The 20,369-nt window shown below is 43.5% G+C and overlaps 1 protein-coding gene across 2 annotated transcripts in view; it reads right to left on the bottom strand.

The window, feature by feature from the left end:
- Positions 1-18,454, bottom strand: part of Cltrn (collectrin, amino acid transport regulator) — a 28,872-nt gene extending 10,418 nt beyond the window's left edge. The window contains exons 1-4 of one of the 2 annotated variants that reach the window (XM_006973208.4): positions 18,300-18,454; positions 17,904-17,962; positions 11,887-11,972; positions 2,840-2,953 (exon numbers count right to left, since the gene is read on the bottom strand). In XM_006973208.4, the coding sequence (XP_006973270.1) occupies positions 2,840-2,953; positions 11,887-11,972; positions 17,904-17,962; positions 18,300-18,357 (317 nt within the window). In that variant the 5' untranslated portion in view covers positions 18,358-18,454. Of the gene's footprint in view, positions 1-2,839; positions 2,954-11,886; positions 11,973-17,037; positions 17,057-17,903; positions 17,963-18,299 lie in introns of those variants that run through there. The other variant, XM_076562987.1, reaches the window with a different exon arrangement.
- Between the last annotated feature and the right edge of the window lie 1,915 nt (positions 18,455-20,369).

Below are 20,369 nucleotides of genomic sequence, written 5' to 3'. Positions count from 1 at the left end.
AAACTAGTTTTAAAAGTGCTCCTGTATGATTACACACAATGGCCGTTTGGCAGTCCAAAAGTCTAAAGGCATATGTAGGCAAATGTGTTTGTTTTCCTAGGGGAAGGGAAATCTACATATTGAGTGCACTAACAGTCAGGTTGGTAGTGAAGATTTCTTTAGCTGAAAAAAAAGGTTCATTTCTATCTGGAATTTGCAAAAACTAGTTGAAGAGAGTTCTTGGAGCCATTTTATTTATTTGTTTATTTATTTTGTTTGTTTGTTTAATGTGTGTGGCAGGGAGGCTGAGTGTATTTATGTGCACCACATGTATGCATGAGCCCTCAGAGATCAGATGAGGGCATGAGGTCCCCTGGAACTGGAGTTACAAATGCTTATGATCTGCCATTTGAGATCTGGGACCCACATTCGGGTCCTCTGCAAGAACATTAAGTGCTTTTAGCCACTGAGCCACCTCTCCAACCCCTTGGAGATATTTTATGGCCTTTACTGAATGTTCCTTTTACACAAGCAAACTTCATCTATACTTAAGAGTATCCCTGACAAATAGAAAACAGACCATGAGACTCGAGTGAAATAAAATTTCTCAATAGCTGCATTTTTGTTGTTATTATTTTGCTTTGAGACAGGGTCTCATTATATAGCCCCTGCTGGCCCAGAGCTCACTATGGTCGCTATAGACCATGCTGGCATTGAACTCACAGAGATCCATCTGCTCTTCATCCCCAGTGCTAGGATTAAAGACATGTGCCATCAAGCCCAGCTCTAATAGCTGTTCTGTTTTGTTAAGTGTAAGGAAATAGGAAGACAAACTAATAATTGTATATATCCCCACATATTGACTAAAACATCATTTCAACACATCAATATTTGGTTGATTTCGATTTTGTTTAATACAATTTGATATTTGGTGTGTTTTTCACATTGTGTTCACCCCATTTTGGACTAGCTATAATCCAAATGCTTGGTAGGCATATTTAGCTGGCAGCAGCTTCAGGACTGGGCAATCCTGGCATAAAGCAGTGGCTTGAGAATCTCTGCAGATCAAGAGTAGGCCATCCGGAAAGATCTCCATCAGAAATTGTGCTGAGGGCTGAGGCTGTCGCTCAGTGGTACATCACCACTTAGTATGTGCAAAGCTGCGTTCCGACCCAACACCACAAAAACTCACAAATCTATGCTCGGCCATGGCCATTCACAGATATGAAAGAGAACTCCAGTAGCAAAGTGGCAATTTAAATGTAATTTTGGCAAGCAATAGAAGGTTTCCTTTTGCCGGGTGGTGGTGGTGAACGCCTTTAATCCCAGCACTCGGGAGGCAGAGCCAGGCGGATCACTGTGAGTTCGAGGCCAGCCTGGGCTACAAAGTGAGCTCTAGGAAAGGCGCAAAGCTACGCAGAGAAACCCTGTCTCGAAAAACCAAAAAAAAAAAAAAAAAGAATGTTTCCTTTTTTAATAATCTGATCTTTTAAAATCTTGGTGTGTGTTGAAAGAGAGAGAGAGAGAATGTGTGTGTGTGTGTGTGTGTGTGTGTGTGTGTGTGTGTGTGTGTGTGTGTGCGTGTGTGTGTTTCGGAGTGCGAGTGTCTCAGGTGCACCCGGAGGCTATTGAGAACAACCTCTGATGTTAGTTCTCACCATCTTCTTTGAAATAGGGGCACTTGGTTGTTTGCTACAAGAATTGCCAGGTCAGCTGCCCCATGAGCTTCCCTAGATTCGCTGGCGTCTGCCTCCCATCTTGAGAGAGGAGCCCTAGCATGACTGACATGGGCCACTGTGCTGGTTTTATGGTTGTACTTGATTATGGAGATCCAAATTCAGGTACTCTTGCTTCATGGCAAGTGCTTTATTTGCTGAACCATCTTCCCAACTCTTGTAATCCAATCTTGATTAAGTATGAGAATGCAAACTTTTTCCCAAAATAATGAACATCATTGCTAAGCTATGACCTGAAGGAAAGTGAAGTTTCTCCGCACCCTCACTCCATCTCCCTGCTTGATTAACCCTTTGCTGCTATCTTGGTCCACACCAGGAACATACTCTGTCACCTCTCAGGTAGACTGGAAGTTGTAGTCATGTACAAATAATATCACCGCCACCTGGAAATCTTCCCTAGGGATCAGACACCTTAGATCTTTTATAGCCAAGACCTGGGATGAATTAGTCCAGTCTTCACAATAGAACTATAACAAACACTTTAGAACTGGTTGTTCATGTCCACACCTCATTCCATACATATGACTCCTCTAGGACAGATTTTTAAATTACCATAAAGATGGCAACAAGTAGAATGAATGATTATAGTAGGTCATATGCATGTATAAAATATACAGTGAAACACATTGTACAATTAATATATGCTAATAAGTATTAAGTCAATTTTTAAAAATCACTAGAGATATGATAGCAACATATTTGGGTTTGGCTCTTCACTCTTTCTTAGTTAAGATTTAGACAAGAGTTTCTAAATCACAGTGCAATTGACATTTGAGGTCAAGTAATTTTTTTAGGGAGGTGCTGTCCTGTACATAGCAGGGTGATAGCAACTTCCCTAGCTTCTGCCTGCTTAGTATGGGTGGTGCCTCCTTCTCCTCCAGTTGTGACAAGAAAAATGTGTCCAAACATTGCCAACCATTTGTTTCCTTGAAGGCAAATTGCTACTGGATGAAAATTACTCATCTTCACTAATCTCTGATGAAAATGAACTGGATGGAACACTCGGCACTTTAATCAATTGCATCATGTGTGGAGTGGAGTGATAGTTCTTCAGTATATATGAAAACAGTTGAGCTCATCAGTGAGTTGATGGATCAGTAGACAGCAGATGTGGAGATGATTACCTTATGGCCGACTGTACTTCAGCTGCAGGAAGAGTACGATTTTTGGAAGGGTCTGTGACAACAAACCAGAATGATACCCTCTGGGTTACGTTGCAAAGCAGGACATGGGAAATTCTGCAGAGATGGGGGAAATGTGTTACAAGAATATCATCACAAATAGCAGGAAACTATTGACACTCTGATGTAATTAACACTTCATGAGGGATCTTAGATGTGTATGAGAAGTCATTTCTACCATTGGAAAGAACGTCTTAAGAAGATAAAATTTCACCAGGCAGTGGTGGTGCATTCCTTTGATCGCAGCACTCAGGAGGCAGAGGTAGGTGGATATATGAGTTCAAGAACAGAATGAATTCCAGGACAGCTAGGGCTACAGAGGAAAAAAAATGATAAAATTTCACTTTCTGAGTGGATTTAAAGAAGCACATGCCTAGTACTGCAAATCTGGCCAAGAACCCACGGCTAGGGAGCTCACAAGCCCCAGGGGTGAAGCTACTATTATTATTTTGCTAAATTGACACAGTACCAACTGCTCTCTAAATTTATGTCCGTATACCTGTAGATGAGTGCAGACTCACCAGAGAAGTTTCTTTGTGCAATGGATGGCTGTTGATGCAGAAACTCACAATTGATGAAACTACAGAGAATAAATGTCAGTGGAAGGCTTAGCCACAAGGGGGGACATCTATATCACCCTCAACCTAGGGCTCAGTGATTATAGAGGAAGAGGGGGCAGAAAGACTGCAAGAGCCAGAGGTAAGGGAGGACTTGTGGACATGGCAGGACTACTGTACTCATGAACTCATGATAGTATGTTTGCCTGCACATGAATGCACAAGATTGAGCCAATCACCCTTCTAGCACAGAGCAGGGAGGTGCTCACAAGCCCCTACCCCTAACTGAAGAGCTATTGACAAGTTGATGGCTTTGGGGGGGTCAGTTTTCTTTAAGGCCTTGGTAAGTTGATTACACAGCAGTATTGGCCTCCACAACCGGTTTTCGAGACAGGGTTTCTCTGTGTAGCTTTGGCGCCTTTCCTGGAACTCGCTTTGGAGACCAGGCTGGCCTCGAACTCACAGAGATCCGCCTGCCTCCGCCTCCTGAGTGCTGGGATTAAAGGCGTGCGCCACCACTGCCTGGCTTAGAGGAGGGATTCTGTGAGACACTAAGCTGAAGGGTTGGGCTAAGGGCAGAGGTTCAAAGTGGACCCTTTGCCAGTCAAAGAGCAGTGGCCTGGTATCAGCTAGCTCAGGTGTGACCCATGCAGGTCCTAACAGTATAGGGTTATTTGTGGCCTTTATAAGCCAAGCCAATAGTTCTCAACATGTGGATTGTGACCTCTTTTGGGGTTTGAATGACCCTTTCTGGTCACATATCAGATATCCTGCATACCAGATATTCACATTACTACTCACAGCAGTAGCAAAACCACAGTTACGAAGTAGCAACGAAAATAATGTTATGGTTGGGGGGTCACCACAGCATGAGGAACTGTATTAAAGAGTCACAGCCTTAGGAAGGGTGAGAACCACTGCTCTAAACAGAAGCAGTCCCTGATGGCATTGTGTCTGTGGTCATGGACCTGGACAGTCAGATTGGCAGAGGGTCCTGGCCTCCTTCGTGTTTCGCTTGTGCCCGAAGCCCAACCATCAGTTCCTCCTGTCCTGTGTGCTTGGCTGGCCAAGTCCTCAGATGTGGGGAGGGAGACTACCCTCTCAAAAGCTCCCAAACCAGCCACCTCCCTCCTGAGATGGGCAACTGAGTAGGCGCCTGCTCGGGCACCTGGACACAAAGCCGGGTGTGCAGAGGGGCTTGCAGTGGCACTTTGTCAGAAAGCAGGGACCCCCTCCCCCAGGCCCAGACCTGACTTCTGCAATCAGGACCTCTGATTCAAGGTTCACTTGCCCCAGCTTCACAGAGCACTCAGAAAACCACCCCCTCTGCTCCAAGTCCAAGCCATGGGCCCCAGAGGCTGCAGCTTCACCAGAGGACTGATCGTGCTTGCCTTATGAGAAGGAAGCAGAGCCCCAAGACCAGGCCATCTGCCTTCAATCCTGTCACCAGAAATAGAGGGGCCTGGCCTTTCCTGCCTAGGCTGAGCCTTCCGTACAGAAACCCTGCTTCAGGACAGACATCTCTGTGAGCCTTCTTTCAGCCTCCACTCGGCTGTCCAACTAGCTGCACCTCCAGGAAACCTTCTCAGAGCCTCTGCTGGACAGCTAAAAGCAGATTCAGTGTTACCAGGGGCCTGGGGAACTAAAGAGGGCCACTGTGTCCCTGAACACACCCACCCTAGTAGCCTCCTTGGCCTAAGAGAGAGTTACTGTCCTGCCTCTTCACACTCAAGGCGCCAGCCCTTGTGTTCTACTGACCCTTTCCTAACTCTCGGGTTGATGGGTCTCACAGGTAACCTTCCCTTGCCCCGAGGAGCCCACTGTGGAGATTTGCTGGAATCAAAACCTTGCCTTTTCCCCTACCAACTCACTCCTTCCACCTGTCTGGGACCGAACACCCAGTGTGCCCGCTTTGTGGCATTAAGTGTTTGTTCTTCTAGAGCAATGAGAGCTTAATTATACTCGGGTTTATCATCTTTTTTGAGATTGTATTTCTTTCTCTTCAGGACACACCATGGTTTATGCTAATGGCACTGTTGAGGCTTGGGGCCAGATTATATATTATACCTTCTGGGAAGCAGCATCCTTGGGCTCTCAAGCAGTAGGCGACAGGAGTGACAAGCAACAGTGTCCCCAGGCATTTCAATAATCATTGGGGTAAGAAGCCAAAAACAAATAGATAGATAATAAATAGATAATTGTAAATAGATGATTGATAGATAGATAGATGATAGAGATAGATAGATAGATAGATAGATAGATAGATAGATAGATAGATAGATAGATAGATAGATAGATAGAGAAGCACTGACTGAGAACCACAAACCAATTCTGACCTCTACTGGCAAGAAACTGTCAAGCTTAGTATTCCAAAATATGTGACTCTATATAATAAGTAACAAAGATACAAGTATGACCAAAATGAAGTAAGGCGTCCTTGCTGGAAAAAAAAATCTACTTTAGGGAGGTGAAGAGTAAGGAAATGTAGTTCTACCTTTTTTTTTCTTTTTTCTTTCTTTCTTTTTTTCTTTCTTTTTTTTTTTGCAGGCTATATTAGGTTGGGGATAATTTCTGTTATTTGGCCTCAGTAATAATCAAAACATGTAAATGGTTTAAATGAGCTACATTAAAAATTTCAAATTGCTAAACATTTTTAAAAGATGTGTTTAAATTTTATTTATGTGTCTGTATGAATGTATGTATGCACCTGTGAACAGGTTCCTTTGAAGGCCAAAATATGGTGTCCAATCACCTGGAACTGGAGTTTCAGGCACTTGTGAGCTTCTGAAAAACTAATTCAGGTCCCCTGGAAGATTGGAAAATGCTCATAACTGCTGAACCATCTCTCCAGCCCCCTCCCCAAATTCAAATTTAAATAATGCCAAGGACTGGCAAGAAATGAAATCCCAAGAAGCCAATGGGTCAAGCCACTCTGGGTCATTAATTGGAAGTATTTTCTAGATGACAGAAATTCTTCCGTGTGCACACACAATAAACAGGGACACTGATGAGGACAGTCTTTGTAGCACTCTTCACTGAAGCAGAGAATTGAAACAATGGAAATGTCTATCAATAAAGAGGGATGGATAAAATAAACGTGACATGTGCTATCAAAGGAATATTATCCCATATACTACTAAAAAGAAAGAACTCAGCACAATCAAGCCAGATAATTCTGTTATGGGGAAAGCCTACTCAGCCTCCAGTTTTGATGATCAAAAATGTTTCCAGATATTACAAAATAACCTCTGAAGGCCAATATAATTACTTGGTAGAAACCACTGAAGTAAGAACTGTATATTTTTAACAAACAGATAGGAGTTATAGAAAAGGTTCAGTGGTTAAGGGCTCTTGCAGCTCTTCCAAAGACCTGGAGATCAGTTCCGAGATCAGGCAGCTCATAGCCACCTATGACTCCAGCTCCAAGGAATCTGGCGCCCTCTTCTGGCCACTGAGGGCACACACACATACAGATAAATAAATATATATATATTTAAGATGCCGTGGTGGTGCATGCCTTCTTTAATCCCAGCACTCAGGAGACAGAGGCAGGTGGATCTCTGAGTTTGAGGCCAGCCTGGTCTACAGAGTGAGTTCCAGGATGGCCAGGACTAACTTGTTATGTTTATGTTCTGCTCCTGTAACCCTACCTATTTTGCCCATCAAATCCCCATTTGGAAATCCCCTACCCCTGAGCTATAACAGCCTTGTCTTCCTCACATCCAGTGCTGACCTCTGGAACTTCACCTTGGGGGGAGGCAGCCTGTGTATGTGAATTTTTTTAAAAAAGCTTGCTTTAATTAATTTGGCCATGATGATTTGGGTCAATGGTCTTTCTCCTCCCGTGCACATCTTGGTGCCCATGGAGGTCAGAAAAGAGCATCAGGTTCCCTGGAACTGGAGTTATGGGTAGTTGTGAACCACCATGTGGGTGCTGGGAACTGAACCTGGGTCCCCTACATGAGCAGTAAGTGCTCTTAACCACTGAGTCATGTCTCCAGCCCTTGACCAATGATTTTTATCAGTGAATTATATTAACATCTACATGAATGGCTTCTTTCAGCAACTCCCTAAAAAGAAGCCACAAATGTTCTCTCTGTCTCCTTAAATGTACGAGACGCTGGCCTGAAAGCAAATCTCTGAAAATGGGCTCCATAGCTACATCTCATCAATGAGGCCAAACAGAGCCAACGGGTGGTAAGAATTTAGGCTCTTGTTTCTGAAAGTCAGGACTAAAAGAGAGCTGGGCTGCAAGCACGAGACAGGTAATCCCCTTACCTTTCCATGGATACAAAAACACATTGTTCCTTTTTAGGTCACAAGACTTATCCTTGGAGAGTTAAGTAGAGCAAGAAATTCATTACAAGCTCTATGCTACTTAGAAAGAGAAAGCCATGCCTGCACCAGACTTCTACCTATACTGCTAAAAGTGAGAGATTATCCTTGGAGCCTTGTTTGTGTAATATGTAGTCAAATATCCGTTTGCCTGAAAACTAAACTTCTAACTAGATTATGGTTGCCTTGAAAACAACTTAGAACACTTTGGAATTCCTGTTGCGGTAAATCTGGCTTAATGATATTGGAAACAGAGGCAGATCCTGTGCCTCAGTCAAGCCCAAACACCTCTCCTTAATAAACCAGTTAATTAAAAGTGGAAAGCAGAAAGAGGATTTAGTTAACATGGCCACACTGGAAAAGAGACAAAGAGATCCAGGGAAAACCCAAAGTCCATCTTGGGGGCCCTAAAGTGAGATCCAAGTTTAAATAGAGGGCCAAGGATATGCGCATCTAACAGTCTCTGTCAAGGTGTGGTCCTGTCTATCCTTGGCCCAGCCTTTTCTGGGCTTCAGTCTCATCCTCTAAGGTGGTCTGACAACTAGTTAAAACTGTGTGAAATCTCTTTCCAGAAGACAAGTTCCCCTCGGCTGGTGCCTTTTCCTTCTCCCAACATGAGATTCCTACGGAAATTCCCATTCCTTTTCCTTTTTTGCTTTTTTGTTTTTTTGGGGGGGGTTTTTTTTTGTTTTGTTTTGTTTTGTTTTGTTTTTGGTTTGGTTTGGTTTTTCAGGACAGTGTTTCTCTGTGTAGCCCTAGCTATCCTAGAACTCTCTCTCTAAACCAGGCTAGCCTTGAACTCACAGAAATTCTCCTGCCTCTGCCTCCTGGGAATGATGGGATTCCACCACCACCCACAGCCCAAAATTCCCATTTCTTGAGTGTGGGGACATTTTTTTCAATAGTCAGGTAGTCAAATTGAGAGGCACAGGTTATCTCTTGAGACTATCATTACCTCTGTTAGACCTACTACAGGTTCACAGCAGGCTTTCAGGACAAAACACTTCTGTGGCTACCACTACAACAATGTGCTTCCTTAGGCTGACCCACCCCACAGGCCAAATGAAGAAAAATGTGTTCTTCACACTGTCACATTTGACCTTCACAGAAAAACCTTCATTGGTCTAGTTTTACACTTTGGGACATTTACGATGAGCAATGAAACGTCTTTAGAGCCTGGGTGTCCTTTGAAAACTGAATCACCTTTCAAATAAACTAGATCTGATATGCACAAACCACCTTAATGTCCCAGGTTCTAAAGGAAAACTTTCTGAAGGCAGATTCCTCAGGTCCTGAAATGTTGCCTAGCTCATCACTTTTGCCCAAGAACAGAAGCGTTTGGTTGAACAAAGTCATGAACCAGATGAAATGTAGGCACGTGGGGGAAGTCACAGTGCCCGACACAGTAAAGCACAGAACTTGCTGACGAGGAGAGTCAGTAAACAAGAGACACTCAGCTTAGCCCTGTGAGATGGTAAGAGCTTTCTTTCCTTCTGAGCTTCTGGAATGCGATCACCTTGTTTTCACTTAGATCTATTTTTATTTTTAACTGCGTGCGCGTGTGTGTGTGTGTCTGTGTGATTGTTGCTCACAGGTGTGAGGGTGCCCCCCCCCCGAGTCCAGAAGAGAGCATCGGATCCTCTAGAGCCGGAGTTAAGGAAGTTGTGGGCTGCCCTGTGTGGGTACTGGGAACTGAATTGATGTATTCTGCAAGAACAGCGTACACTTCCACTGCTGGGTCCTCTATCCATCTCCCTTACTTTTATTTTTAAAAATTGTAATGCTAGGGAAAATGGGCGGGAGGTAATGATGGATGGGTATGATCAAAATACAGTGTATAAGTGTGTGAAATTTTCAAAGGATAAATTTAAAATGTCATTAAATATATTTTCTTTGTAATTTGATTAAGCATGAAGAGAATTTAGGGCAAAATTTTGTTTTTCTATACACTTCCTTTTTTAAAAAAAAAACTTTTGTAAATGTATTATTTTCAAGCATGCATTTGTGGGAATTGGGGAGCTAGCTTAGTTGTCTAAGTGCCTGCCACACGATCATGAGAACCTGAGTTCAGGTCTCCAGCACCCATGGCAAAGTGTGATGGCATGTGTCTGTAACTCTAGTGCCGAGAGAACGGAAGAAGCAGAGAAACAAGTGGATCTTGGAGCATGCTGGCCAGTCTAGCAAATCCTTGGGCTCCGGGCTCAGTGAGAGATCCTGTGTCAAGAGAGGAAGATACCTGACCCCAGATTCCATACACATGTACACACTGAGACAGGGTTTCACTACGTAGTCCTAGTTGACCTGGAACTCCATTTATAGACCAGGCGGGCCTCAAACTCACAGAGACTGTCTGCCTCTGCCTTTGGAATACTGGGATTAAAGGTGTGTGCCATTGTGCCCAGCTTCCCTTTCTTTTTTTCTACTCACATCAGATATTGGAAACCTGAGAGAAGTCAACTGACAGGAGTCCTCTTCTCCAGGCTCTGATTTATTGCAGAAGTTGTAATCTTTAGTAAAGCAGTTGAGGGATGGGATAAAAGGACTAGTTGGAGGCTGTTTATTCCCCAGAAATATCTTCTTCCTAATCTTAAAAAGTCCTGAATAAAGTGAGAAGGGGATGGTGCATGCCTGTAATTCCAGTACTCAGGAGGCTGAGACAGAAGGGTCAGGAGTTCAAGACCATCTTCAGCTACATAAATGAATTCAAGGCCAGCCTGGACCATATGAGACCCTGTCTAAAAACAACAACAACAACAATCCTGAAATGAAATAAGCTAACCATAACTGTCTTTGGTAGTGCTGAACTGAAACAGGTGAGATCACATGCTTGGGCAATATATAAGCTACTTAGCAGGCTCTGAACTGTGGTGCCTTCCCATCTAAATGCTCCTTCACTGTACACAGCAGGCACAGCCTGACAGGTCTACTAGGAAGCTGTACCAGGGAAGCCCAGTGGAAGCAGACAGGGCAAGCTTGCTCCCTGAGTAATGAGAGCCCATGCTCAGATACTCCATCCAGCTCACCAGTCACTTCGCCTCTCAGCTGGAGACCACTGAGGCAGGGAGCAGAGAGCTCCTGGGAGTGGAAACCTAATCCCAAAGAGAAAAGGGAAGAAGCACTATAAACAGCAACAGTTCCTCCAGAAGAACAGGGAAACAAGTGTAAAACTATGAGAACTGCCCAGGCAGGGTGGTAAGCACCTTTAATCCCAGAGAGATGGGGCAGGCAGATAGATCTCTGTGAGTTCCAGGCTAGCTTGGTCTACCTACAAAGCTACAAGGACACAGGACAGCCAGGGCTATATCATGAGATACTGTCTCAAAAAAAAAAAAACCTATTAATAGTTTATACTAAGTATTTTGAAGAAAATTAACAAGATATTCTGATATATACCAATGTGGGGATAGTCTATCCATGTTCAGATTACTTTTTAAAGGAGAATAGTTTTCTTTGATATTACCTAGCTCTCTGCAAGAAAAATTATATGTGTGCACTAGAAATGTATAAAGCTTATGACATAAAGACATACAACTAGAATTCTGGTCATGGTCATTGATAGTCAGATCACCTGTTGAACAAAGGGAATGTGACATAAACTAGAAGCTGTGCTCCACTGCAAAGAGTTCTTTTAAATGTTCCATAAAAATGCAGGTCCCAGGCTGGGCATGGTGGCTCATGTCTGTTACCCCAGCACTTGGATGGCTGAGGCAGAAGGATTACCACAAGTTCCATCCTGGCCCAGGCTCCACAGCGAGTTCCAGGCCAAGCAAGATGACATGGAACGTCTCGAAGCAAGGCAAGGGCTGGAGAAATGGTTCTGAATTTGACCCCCTGAACCCACGCGGTAGGAGAAGAGAATCCACTCCCACAAGATGTCCTCTGGCTTCCACTTGCACGCCATGATGCTCACACACACACACACACACACACACACACACACACACACACACACACACACACAATAAGTAAGTAGATAAATAATGAAGAAATAACCAGAAATCCTGGTCCCTTAAATCTGGGGGTTACTAAGTTATTTTCAAGATGGAAATTTGAAATAATGCATTATCTCAAACTTGAGATGTCATGCTGTTGGCTTACTCTGTTGTTTCTCTGTTGGGAACTTTTCTCATGGAGAATGCCACCATTGCTCTGAAGAGATATTCTTCATCTGTGTCCCAGACATACTGAAAGAAAAAGGGGAAAAAAGTCTATGTGAATAGGATGGAGAACGAACTGCCCATTTGGTGGTGTGTCGCATCTCCCTCCTTCTTGTTTTCTTTCTCTCCCCGCTCCTTATATTTCTCATGCACTGGAGGTCATGGCAACTCACATTCTTAGACATTCTACAATTCCAAGTTTGGTGTGCTTCCTGTTGTGCTCTTTTCTTGACCCTACAATGCCACTAATCTATCAACAAACTTGATATTTCTACAACTCATCCTGGTATATCATGAGAACATTGTTAGGATTTGGGTTCATACTGAGATGGAAGAACTCTTTTATCATTACTGATCTTGCCCTCTTATGATGGTAAGGAAGGGACTGTAGATAAAACTAGATGACCCTAAACAACAGCAATGTATCCCCTGGTTTACCTTCTCTAGACAAGAAAGATACATTCTTTTTTCCTAAATGCCTTCATAATGTCTGTATACCTTGTATTCTTTTTAATTTTTTAATTTTAATTTTATTTGTGTGGGTGCATGTGTGGTGTATGTGTATGCATGTTTGTGTTTGTGTACACATATATGCAGGTACACTTGCCCATACATGCAAATAAGGCAAGGTTGTAGATGTTGAGCGTCTTCCTTTACAAACATTTTTTGTTTGTTTTTAGACAAAGTCTTGATATGTAGCCCTGGCTGGCCTGGAACTAGACAAGTAGATCAGGCTGGTCTCCAACTCAGAAATGTGCCTACCTTTGCCTCCTAGGTGCTGGAAGGTGCTAAAGGTAAGTGCCTCCACACCTGGCTCCACCTTACTTTGAGACATGGTCTTTCCCTCTGAACCTGGAGCTTTCCACTTTGTCTACTGCCTGGCTAGAAAGCCCCAAGGGCCTCCTGTCTTTGTCCCCAGCCCCAGCCCTGCGTTATAGACATCTACCACAGCACTAAGCTTTTTTGGGGGCTGCTGGGGATCTGAACTCAGGTCTTTACGGTTGCACGGTAGATTCTTTACTCACTGAGCCATCTCCTTAGCCCTGTAAGTTAAACAGTAGTATTGAAACTTTCTTCATTCGCTTCTACTTTAGCCCTTCTTTCAGCCCTGTCTAACATCGCTGCAATAAAATGCCATCAAGAAGAAAGCTTAGTCTCTTCTTATGTCACGTGCAAACACTAAGTGTTGCATTTGAATGTCAACCTCAGACATTACCTGAAATAGTCTTTCAGTCGGGTTTTCCTTTTTCTGAAATAGGGTCTCACTATATTGCCCAGGCTGGTTTTGAACTCCTAGACTCAAGCAACCTACCCACCCCAACCTCCTAAGTGCTGGAACTACAGATGCATATCATCCTGCCCAGCTACCTTCCTTCAATCTTTTAAAAATATTTGTATTACATTTGTGCTTATTTACTTCAGATGTGTTTTTGTGCACATGCACACATTGCCAGATCATTTGGGGTAATTTGGGATAATTTGGGCATCAGTTCTCTCCTTCCACCATGTGGGTGGGTTCTGAGGATTAAATTCTGGTTATTTGGTTGATGGCAAGTGCCTTTGCCAACTGAGCCATCGTACTGGCCCCTCCTTCAATATTTTAAAGTGAACTTGAAAAAATATTATCTGAGAAGTTTGTATAAGAGTGTGATATGTTTTAATTAAATCTACCCCTTCTTCCTTCCAACTCCCCAAATAGCCTCATTTTTCCCTACTTCATATTAACTTTTTCTTTTATATTATACTCTGAAAGTTTATAAAGTATTAACTATTTCAGGGCATAGATCTTCTTTTTTTTCTTTTTGGTTTTTTGAGGCAAGGTTTCTCTGTGTAGCCCTGGCTGTCCTGGAACTCACTTTGTAGACCAGGCTGGCCTCAAACTCACAGATTCACCTGCCTCTGCCTCCTGGATGCTGAGATCAAAAGTGTGCGCCACCACCACCCGGCAATAGATCTTACTTTTTAATGATATAGGCTAATAAAATAATTGAGCACAAAATATAAATAAAAACTGGTCTACTTAAAATAGCAAACAAACATTACTCCAGGCTAGAGAAACAGCTTGGTTGGTAGAATGCTTGCCTTGCACTCATGAGGTCCTGGATTTGATCCCTGGCTCACAAAAACAAAGCAGCAACAGCAGAAGGCCTGTCCACTTGCAGAGCGGTGGCACAGGGTCACAAGGACCTTAGGACCCAGGAGGGAGAGCTAGGAGAATCGCTGTAAGCTCAAGGGCAGCCTGGTCTACATAAAGAGTTCCCAAACTGCATATCGAGACCTACTCTAATAAACATTATACACCTAAGGCCGGAGAGGTGATGGTTCAGCAGGTAAGAGTACATACTGTTATTCCAGACGACCTGAGTTCAGTTCCCGGCACCCACATCAGGTGATTCATAATCACCTGTCATTCCAGCTCTGGGGGATCTGACAGCCTCTTCTGATCTCCATGGACACCCATACACAAACACACACACACACACACACACACAGAGACAGAGACAGAGACAGAAACACAGATAAAGAAAACTAAATCTTATTTTTTTTTAAAAAAAATAAGTATACATACACATTACATGTGTATATAATTTTATATACAAGATTACAAATGTGTATGCATTTATACACCATACATAGGAAGCCTTGTTGTGAGAATGTGGGGATGGGGAAGGAGTCTGCTCACCTATAAATGAGAATGCCTGTGTACCAAACAAAGATGAAGATGCTAGCCAGAACTTGCCAGAGCATGGCTTTAAATTACATTTTGGATCTTGGAGAGGATTCCTTAGTGTCTCCTACAAAGTGAGCATGAGCTCTGTCAGCAGGAGCACAGTTGAGGTCACGGAGTAAAGCTCCCAGCTCCTGAGATCAGGAAGGGACTAACTAGTGTTACTTTGTGCTGGGTATTAACTCCACGGAACCAACCCAAGTGGAGGGAAAGGCTAAAAGCCTGTGTCGCCCTCATATCGCATTCCTGCTACACCTTTCAGAGTGTTTCAGAGACGGTTTCCCGGCAAGGCAAGTGACATGTGACAGTAATCAGGAAAAAACGTACAACTGAAGAAAGGAGAAGGAAAGAGTAACTAAGAGCTCCAGTCCCGACTTAATGCCCAGAGCCCAAAAGAGCACTCGAAAGAGACATGGACAAGAAGGCTCGTGGCACTTCCTGTGCCTGTTCCAGACACTGGGCACCATGGACACCAAAGTCTATGAAACTGATGTATCATTAGAGTCCACTTGTGACTTCACACACCACATGTGTCATCTCAGGTGCCTTGCCTCCTCCTCTCAGTAACAGTTACACCAAGGCCTTAAGTCCCCTGGCTCACTCTACTTTCTGCCTACATCTAAGGACACCGAAAACCTCACATTTTAGTGGAATGACTAAAAGTAACAAGAAAGTCACAAAACAAGGCTGATTGTTTAATTACACATCCACGATGTCCTACCCTCAAATTACCTGCTCACCTCTTAGAGTTCTCCTTAAGTTCTTTGTCTCAAGACAGTTGTCTGTCCCAAGATTGCCTCAAACCCCCTACACCCCTCCCCCAACCAAACATGTTCCCTGCTGCCTTGACTCTCCCTGGATGCCTTGGGTGTCATAGTCCCTGCAAGCCTCAGCTGAAGACTGAACCTGTGCCTTTCCCTTGCTTGGCCAAGCACTCTACCGCTGAGCTAAACGCCTAACCCCTGGTTTTGTAATTTAGAGATGCTGTCTCCGCTTGTCAACTTAAACTTCCCTCCTCTTCCTCAAACGAAGAAACAAAACTTCCACCACACACCCCAGCCAGACATTTCTCTCCTGATAATGGCTAATCCCCACAGCGAGGGAAGCTAGGAACGCTTCCCTCCCCCTCCCTTCTCGGGCTTCTCAGGCTTGAAACAACATCCGCTCCTTCTGTGTACTCAAGTCCAGCTGGGGCCTGTCCACTGCCTTTACTCATGCTCAACTTGTCCCCACGAAAGCAATGGCGAAAACCTATGGCTCTGCTTCATCTTCCTCCATCTGCTGGCTCTCTCCAACCTTTCCCAGCCAGGATTTCTCTGTCTTTTGACACAGGCTCTCATGTATCCCAAGCTCACTGTGTAATCAAGAATGACCCTGAACTTCTGATCCTTCTGCCTCCACCTCCGGAGTGCTACTAGGCCTGGGGTATGGGGAGTTAGAGATGGAACCCAGGGCCTCACACATGCTAGGCAAGCACTCTACCAACTGAAGTACAGCCCCAGCATCCTGCCCTAGCAAAAGTTCATAGAGAAGTTACCTATACTTTTCTGCATGTTCATCCCCAAAGTATCCTACTTATTTTAACCCCTCCAATATCGGACTTTCAGTTCCAGCACTTTACAAAAACAGCTCTCTCTAAATTCCTCATCGACCCTCATATCGCTTCACACAATGAGCTAGGCCTCTCAACAGCGTTTGATGCTTTAAACAGTTCCTCTGTCTTAAAACAACCCCCACCCCTCACCCTCCCACCCACCCCCGACCCTCCTCCACTCCTGCGGCCATAGCACCTATTTCCCACACAGTCCCTTTTTCTCAAGGTCCTTAAATGCCCGTGTTCTTCCTCACAGCTTCAGTTCCAGACATCAGCCTCTCGTCCTTCATGCTCACTAAGCTCCTTCTTGTGATAATTGCTATGTTCATATGTGATGGCCCTCTGCCATTCCGTCTCTCCCCTCATGTCTGTTTATGGTTACTTTAGACATTGCAGAAGTATCTGGTACTGAGGTCCCTGCTAAGGCCAGAGGCCCTGTATATCTCTCCTTCCTGTACTACTTCTCAAGACAGCACATTGCATTTGGCTTACTGAGAATTTAATGGACAAGTTATTCTCTCACTATTACAAGCTCTGCAGGGTACAGAGAAGCCCAGTGTTAGCTGCCATTGCATCCCCAGCATCCAGCCAATTCTAAGGATCCTGGGATAAGGAATCTTATACACTGGTAGGGAGCGGAGTCTCTGCAGTCAAACTAAACTGCCTGGATTCGAGTCTCACTCCTGCCATTTACTGGCTCGAGATTGTCAAAGGGTCACATATGTCCTTCGGCCTGTGTTTTCTCACTCATCCCATGAGAATGAGCATACCTGTACTCAAGAGGGTAAGGGCTCAATAAGCTGGTAGGAGTCAAACACTTAGAAGAGTCCCCACTAGAAAGTCAAACAATGTCTTAATAAATAAATGTTTGTTATCATAACAACTGTTACTTATCAGATGAATAATGAAAAATAAGGCAACTGATTGGTCAGCAAGTAGAATACCTCTGAATTCCTTTAGCAATCTGGTTTTGTTTGTCTGTAGTATGATGCATTAATATCACCTACTAGTTTAAAATAAAATGCAGATCACACTGGAAAACTGACACTAGAATTAGACAATACCATCTTCTTAATTCAATGACTTTTATTATTCTTCTACCCCCTATGAGGCTCTGTGAGGATTTTTAACTTCTATGATTTCATAAGCACAATTTCCATACTGTCACCTTCACAGCTGGGAAGAATGGAAGCTTTGCAGAGAACTGGAAAATTTTGTACGGTGGAATATTTTGATGTTGGTAGCACCAGTCTTTCTTTTTGATGACTAGAAAACAGGCTGATAACATTTAAACACCCACAACAGTGAAGAGCAGACTCAACCTGGACATACACACCTTCATCAGACCAGACAGACCCCTTTGCTCCACATTACTGGACTGAGAGGTTCAAGTTTTCAAAACTGTTTTATGCAACACAATTTTTTCCCACCTATTTTCAGTCACTCACTACTGATGAAATACTATAAGCAAACCCGTTCTATCAGTGAGTCCCATTTTACTGTAATCTAGCTTTGGGAAAAGATCGGACTTGAAGACTCAAGATAAGGTCACTATGCAGAGAAGCCATTTATTTGAGAAAGCCTGACGCTATTAGAAAAACAGAATCTGAAATGAACCAGCAGGTGTTCCACTTACTGCTTTATCTCCAAGAGCGCTTCTGATGCTAAGTCTTACTTTAAAGGCATTTTCTGCATCTGCCAGAGGAGGGGGGGGACAATAAAGAGCAATAAATTAGGATAAACTGAGAAAACAGCCTGATAAATCCTAATTTTAATACAGCCCAGATGAACATAACAAAGAACTACAATTGATCTCCCCAGTACCCCTGCAACTCTAATGAAAACCATATTAAATCATGTACATGTTTCTTTCAATTCCTAAGAGGCATAGGTTCAACTTTCAATCCACAGGTCTGCAGACTTAGAAAAAAATCATTTTTTGTTGTTGTTGTTTTTGGTTGTTTTTCACTCAATAACTCCACAAGCATTTAGGAAACTGTTAATTTGTTTTTTAAGTTTCAAGGCTACGTACCTGGATGACAAAGTTCAGCATGAATAGCGGTCACCAGGAAAAAGAGTGGCCACAGCATTCTTTCAAAGTCGAAAACAGAAGACAAACTGAGGGGAAAAAAAATCCACTCTCCACTTAAAGCTGCTTTAACTATTCTGTGACCCGGATTAGGGTATCAGAGAACTCAGTGAGCCACCATCTAAAAGGTTTAATAATTAACATTCATCAGTTGGGTTAATACTTCCATAGAAGCAGACCATCTCCTGTCAGTTATTTACGAAAATCCATCTGGGAAACAGGTCAGTTGTTTTTTTTTCCCCCTGAGCCCTACCTCAGAAGAATGTTTCCGCTGCTGACATAATCAGAATTTCTCCCCCCATGCCTCCTGTAGTTGTCTGGTTAAGCTCATGGTGGAGAGCACTGAGTCCTCCCCGGAGATTTTCTTTGGCATAAAATTTGTGCCCTGTCAGACTATTCTATCTGATTCACAGATAGGCTATCATATTTGGAAAACAAATATAACTGCTTTTCATCTCTGGTGAGAAAAGGGAACAGTTCTTCAGTTCTTAGAATGCTGGTTGGTAAAACAGTCTCTGACAAGGAGACGGTTGTGTTGAACCCTAAGGTTTGGCTCTTGTCTAAAGCTCAGCATTCATGATATGAAGAAGTGATACCCAATGTGATGATCACTAGATGATGATGATGATGATGATGATGATGATGATGATGATGATGATGATGATGCCACCACTGACAACACTCTGTCCTGGTGCCACTAGGTACAAGTGAATGTTAACCTCTTAAAAGGGGGCTAGAACCGCTAAGAATCTGTAATTTAATTTAGTTTAAGTTGCCACATGGTGCTAGTGACTGCATTGTTCAGTGCAACTATTTAACAGTGACTAAGAGCTGCTTACTGGGAACTAGGCTCCCTGGATTATTTCTCAAATCCTCACAGCGGTTACAATCATCTCACATATGAGGTACCTGAGGACTAGGTGTTAAAGTCGCTGGCAGCAATGGAAGGAGCGGAATGGCTGTCCCTTTCCCAGCTACCTTGACCTACCTTGAACCTTGTCACCATCATACTGAGCCAGTGTGTCCTAAAAAGTCAAGTCCTGTTGGAACAAGCTCTAGACCTAATGGGTCCAAACTGAAATTACAAGCAAGCCCTGAGATACTCTGAGGATTGAGTTACAGGGATGAGAAGCTCTCCCAGGGTGGCACCCCACCAACAATGCCAGTAGAAGTCCCCTGGGGTCTCTGCTGGGCTTTCCTCTCTTCCCTTGTGGCACTTCCTTCCTGGAAAGTCACGAATGGGAGATGAGATTGCATGGCTCTGATGTCAACTAGGACATTTGGGTTTGAAAGCATCAAAGTGGAAGCTAGCACTTTGAGAGACATAGTGAGGGTGGGATTTTGTTGGAGATGGCCCCTCTCTGTTAGCTCAACCCACCAAGGAAGGCGTTTACCATCTCCTCCACCTTGGCACCAAGGACACTGAGAGAGGAAAAGCTGTCCCAGAGGAAGAGGGGGCCAGCCCAGCCATTCTAGCCATGTCACGTTAGATGCAATGGAAATGTCCCTAAGGAAAGAGCTGACCTAAGTACTCCCACCCTGAAAAAAATAGATGAAGTTATCTTGAGAAAGAAAAGTCAATACACACAGAGATAGAGATTTAACGAAGACTTCAATCAGGCCACAAAGGTGTGTTAGACACACAGATATCTGATTCAATTTACTTTTAGTCTTGTATTTCATAAAAGTAATAAATTCCTATATGCGCTTACTTACATGGATATGACTAGGATTGCAGTCAAAGTAACACTAAAATACTGAGACTCCAAAGGGGAAAAGAAGTCTTCTCTGATTGCTTCTCAGTGATCTTTTTGTCTCATGTACATATATACCCAAGGGCACTGCATTGCACACACGGTGTATAGACATACATGCAGGCAAAACACTCGTACACATAAAATAATAAAAAGAAGAAAATATGGAGAAGCAAAAAAATAGATTTTTTTGGTTTTTCAAGACAGGGTTTCTCTGTGTAGTTTTGGTGCCTGTCCTGGATCTCACTCTGTAGACCAG

Source organism: Peromyscus maniculatus, chromosome X (assembly GCF_049852395.1).
Source record: "Peromyscus maniculatus bairdii isolate BWxNUB_F1_BW_parent chromosome X, HU_Pman_BW_mat_3.1, whole genome shotgun sequence".
Lineage (NCBI taxonomy): Eukaryota > Metazoa > Chordata > Mammalia > Rodentia > Cricetidae > Peromyscus > Peromyscus maniculatus.
This window is presented reverse-complemented; position numbering and strand designations above follow the sequence as displayed.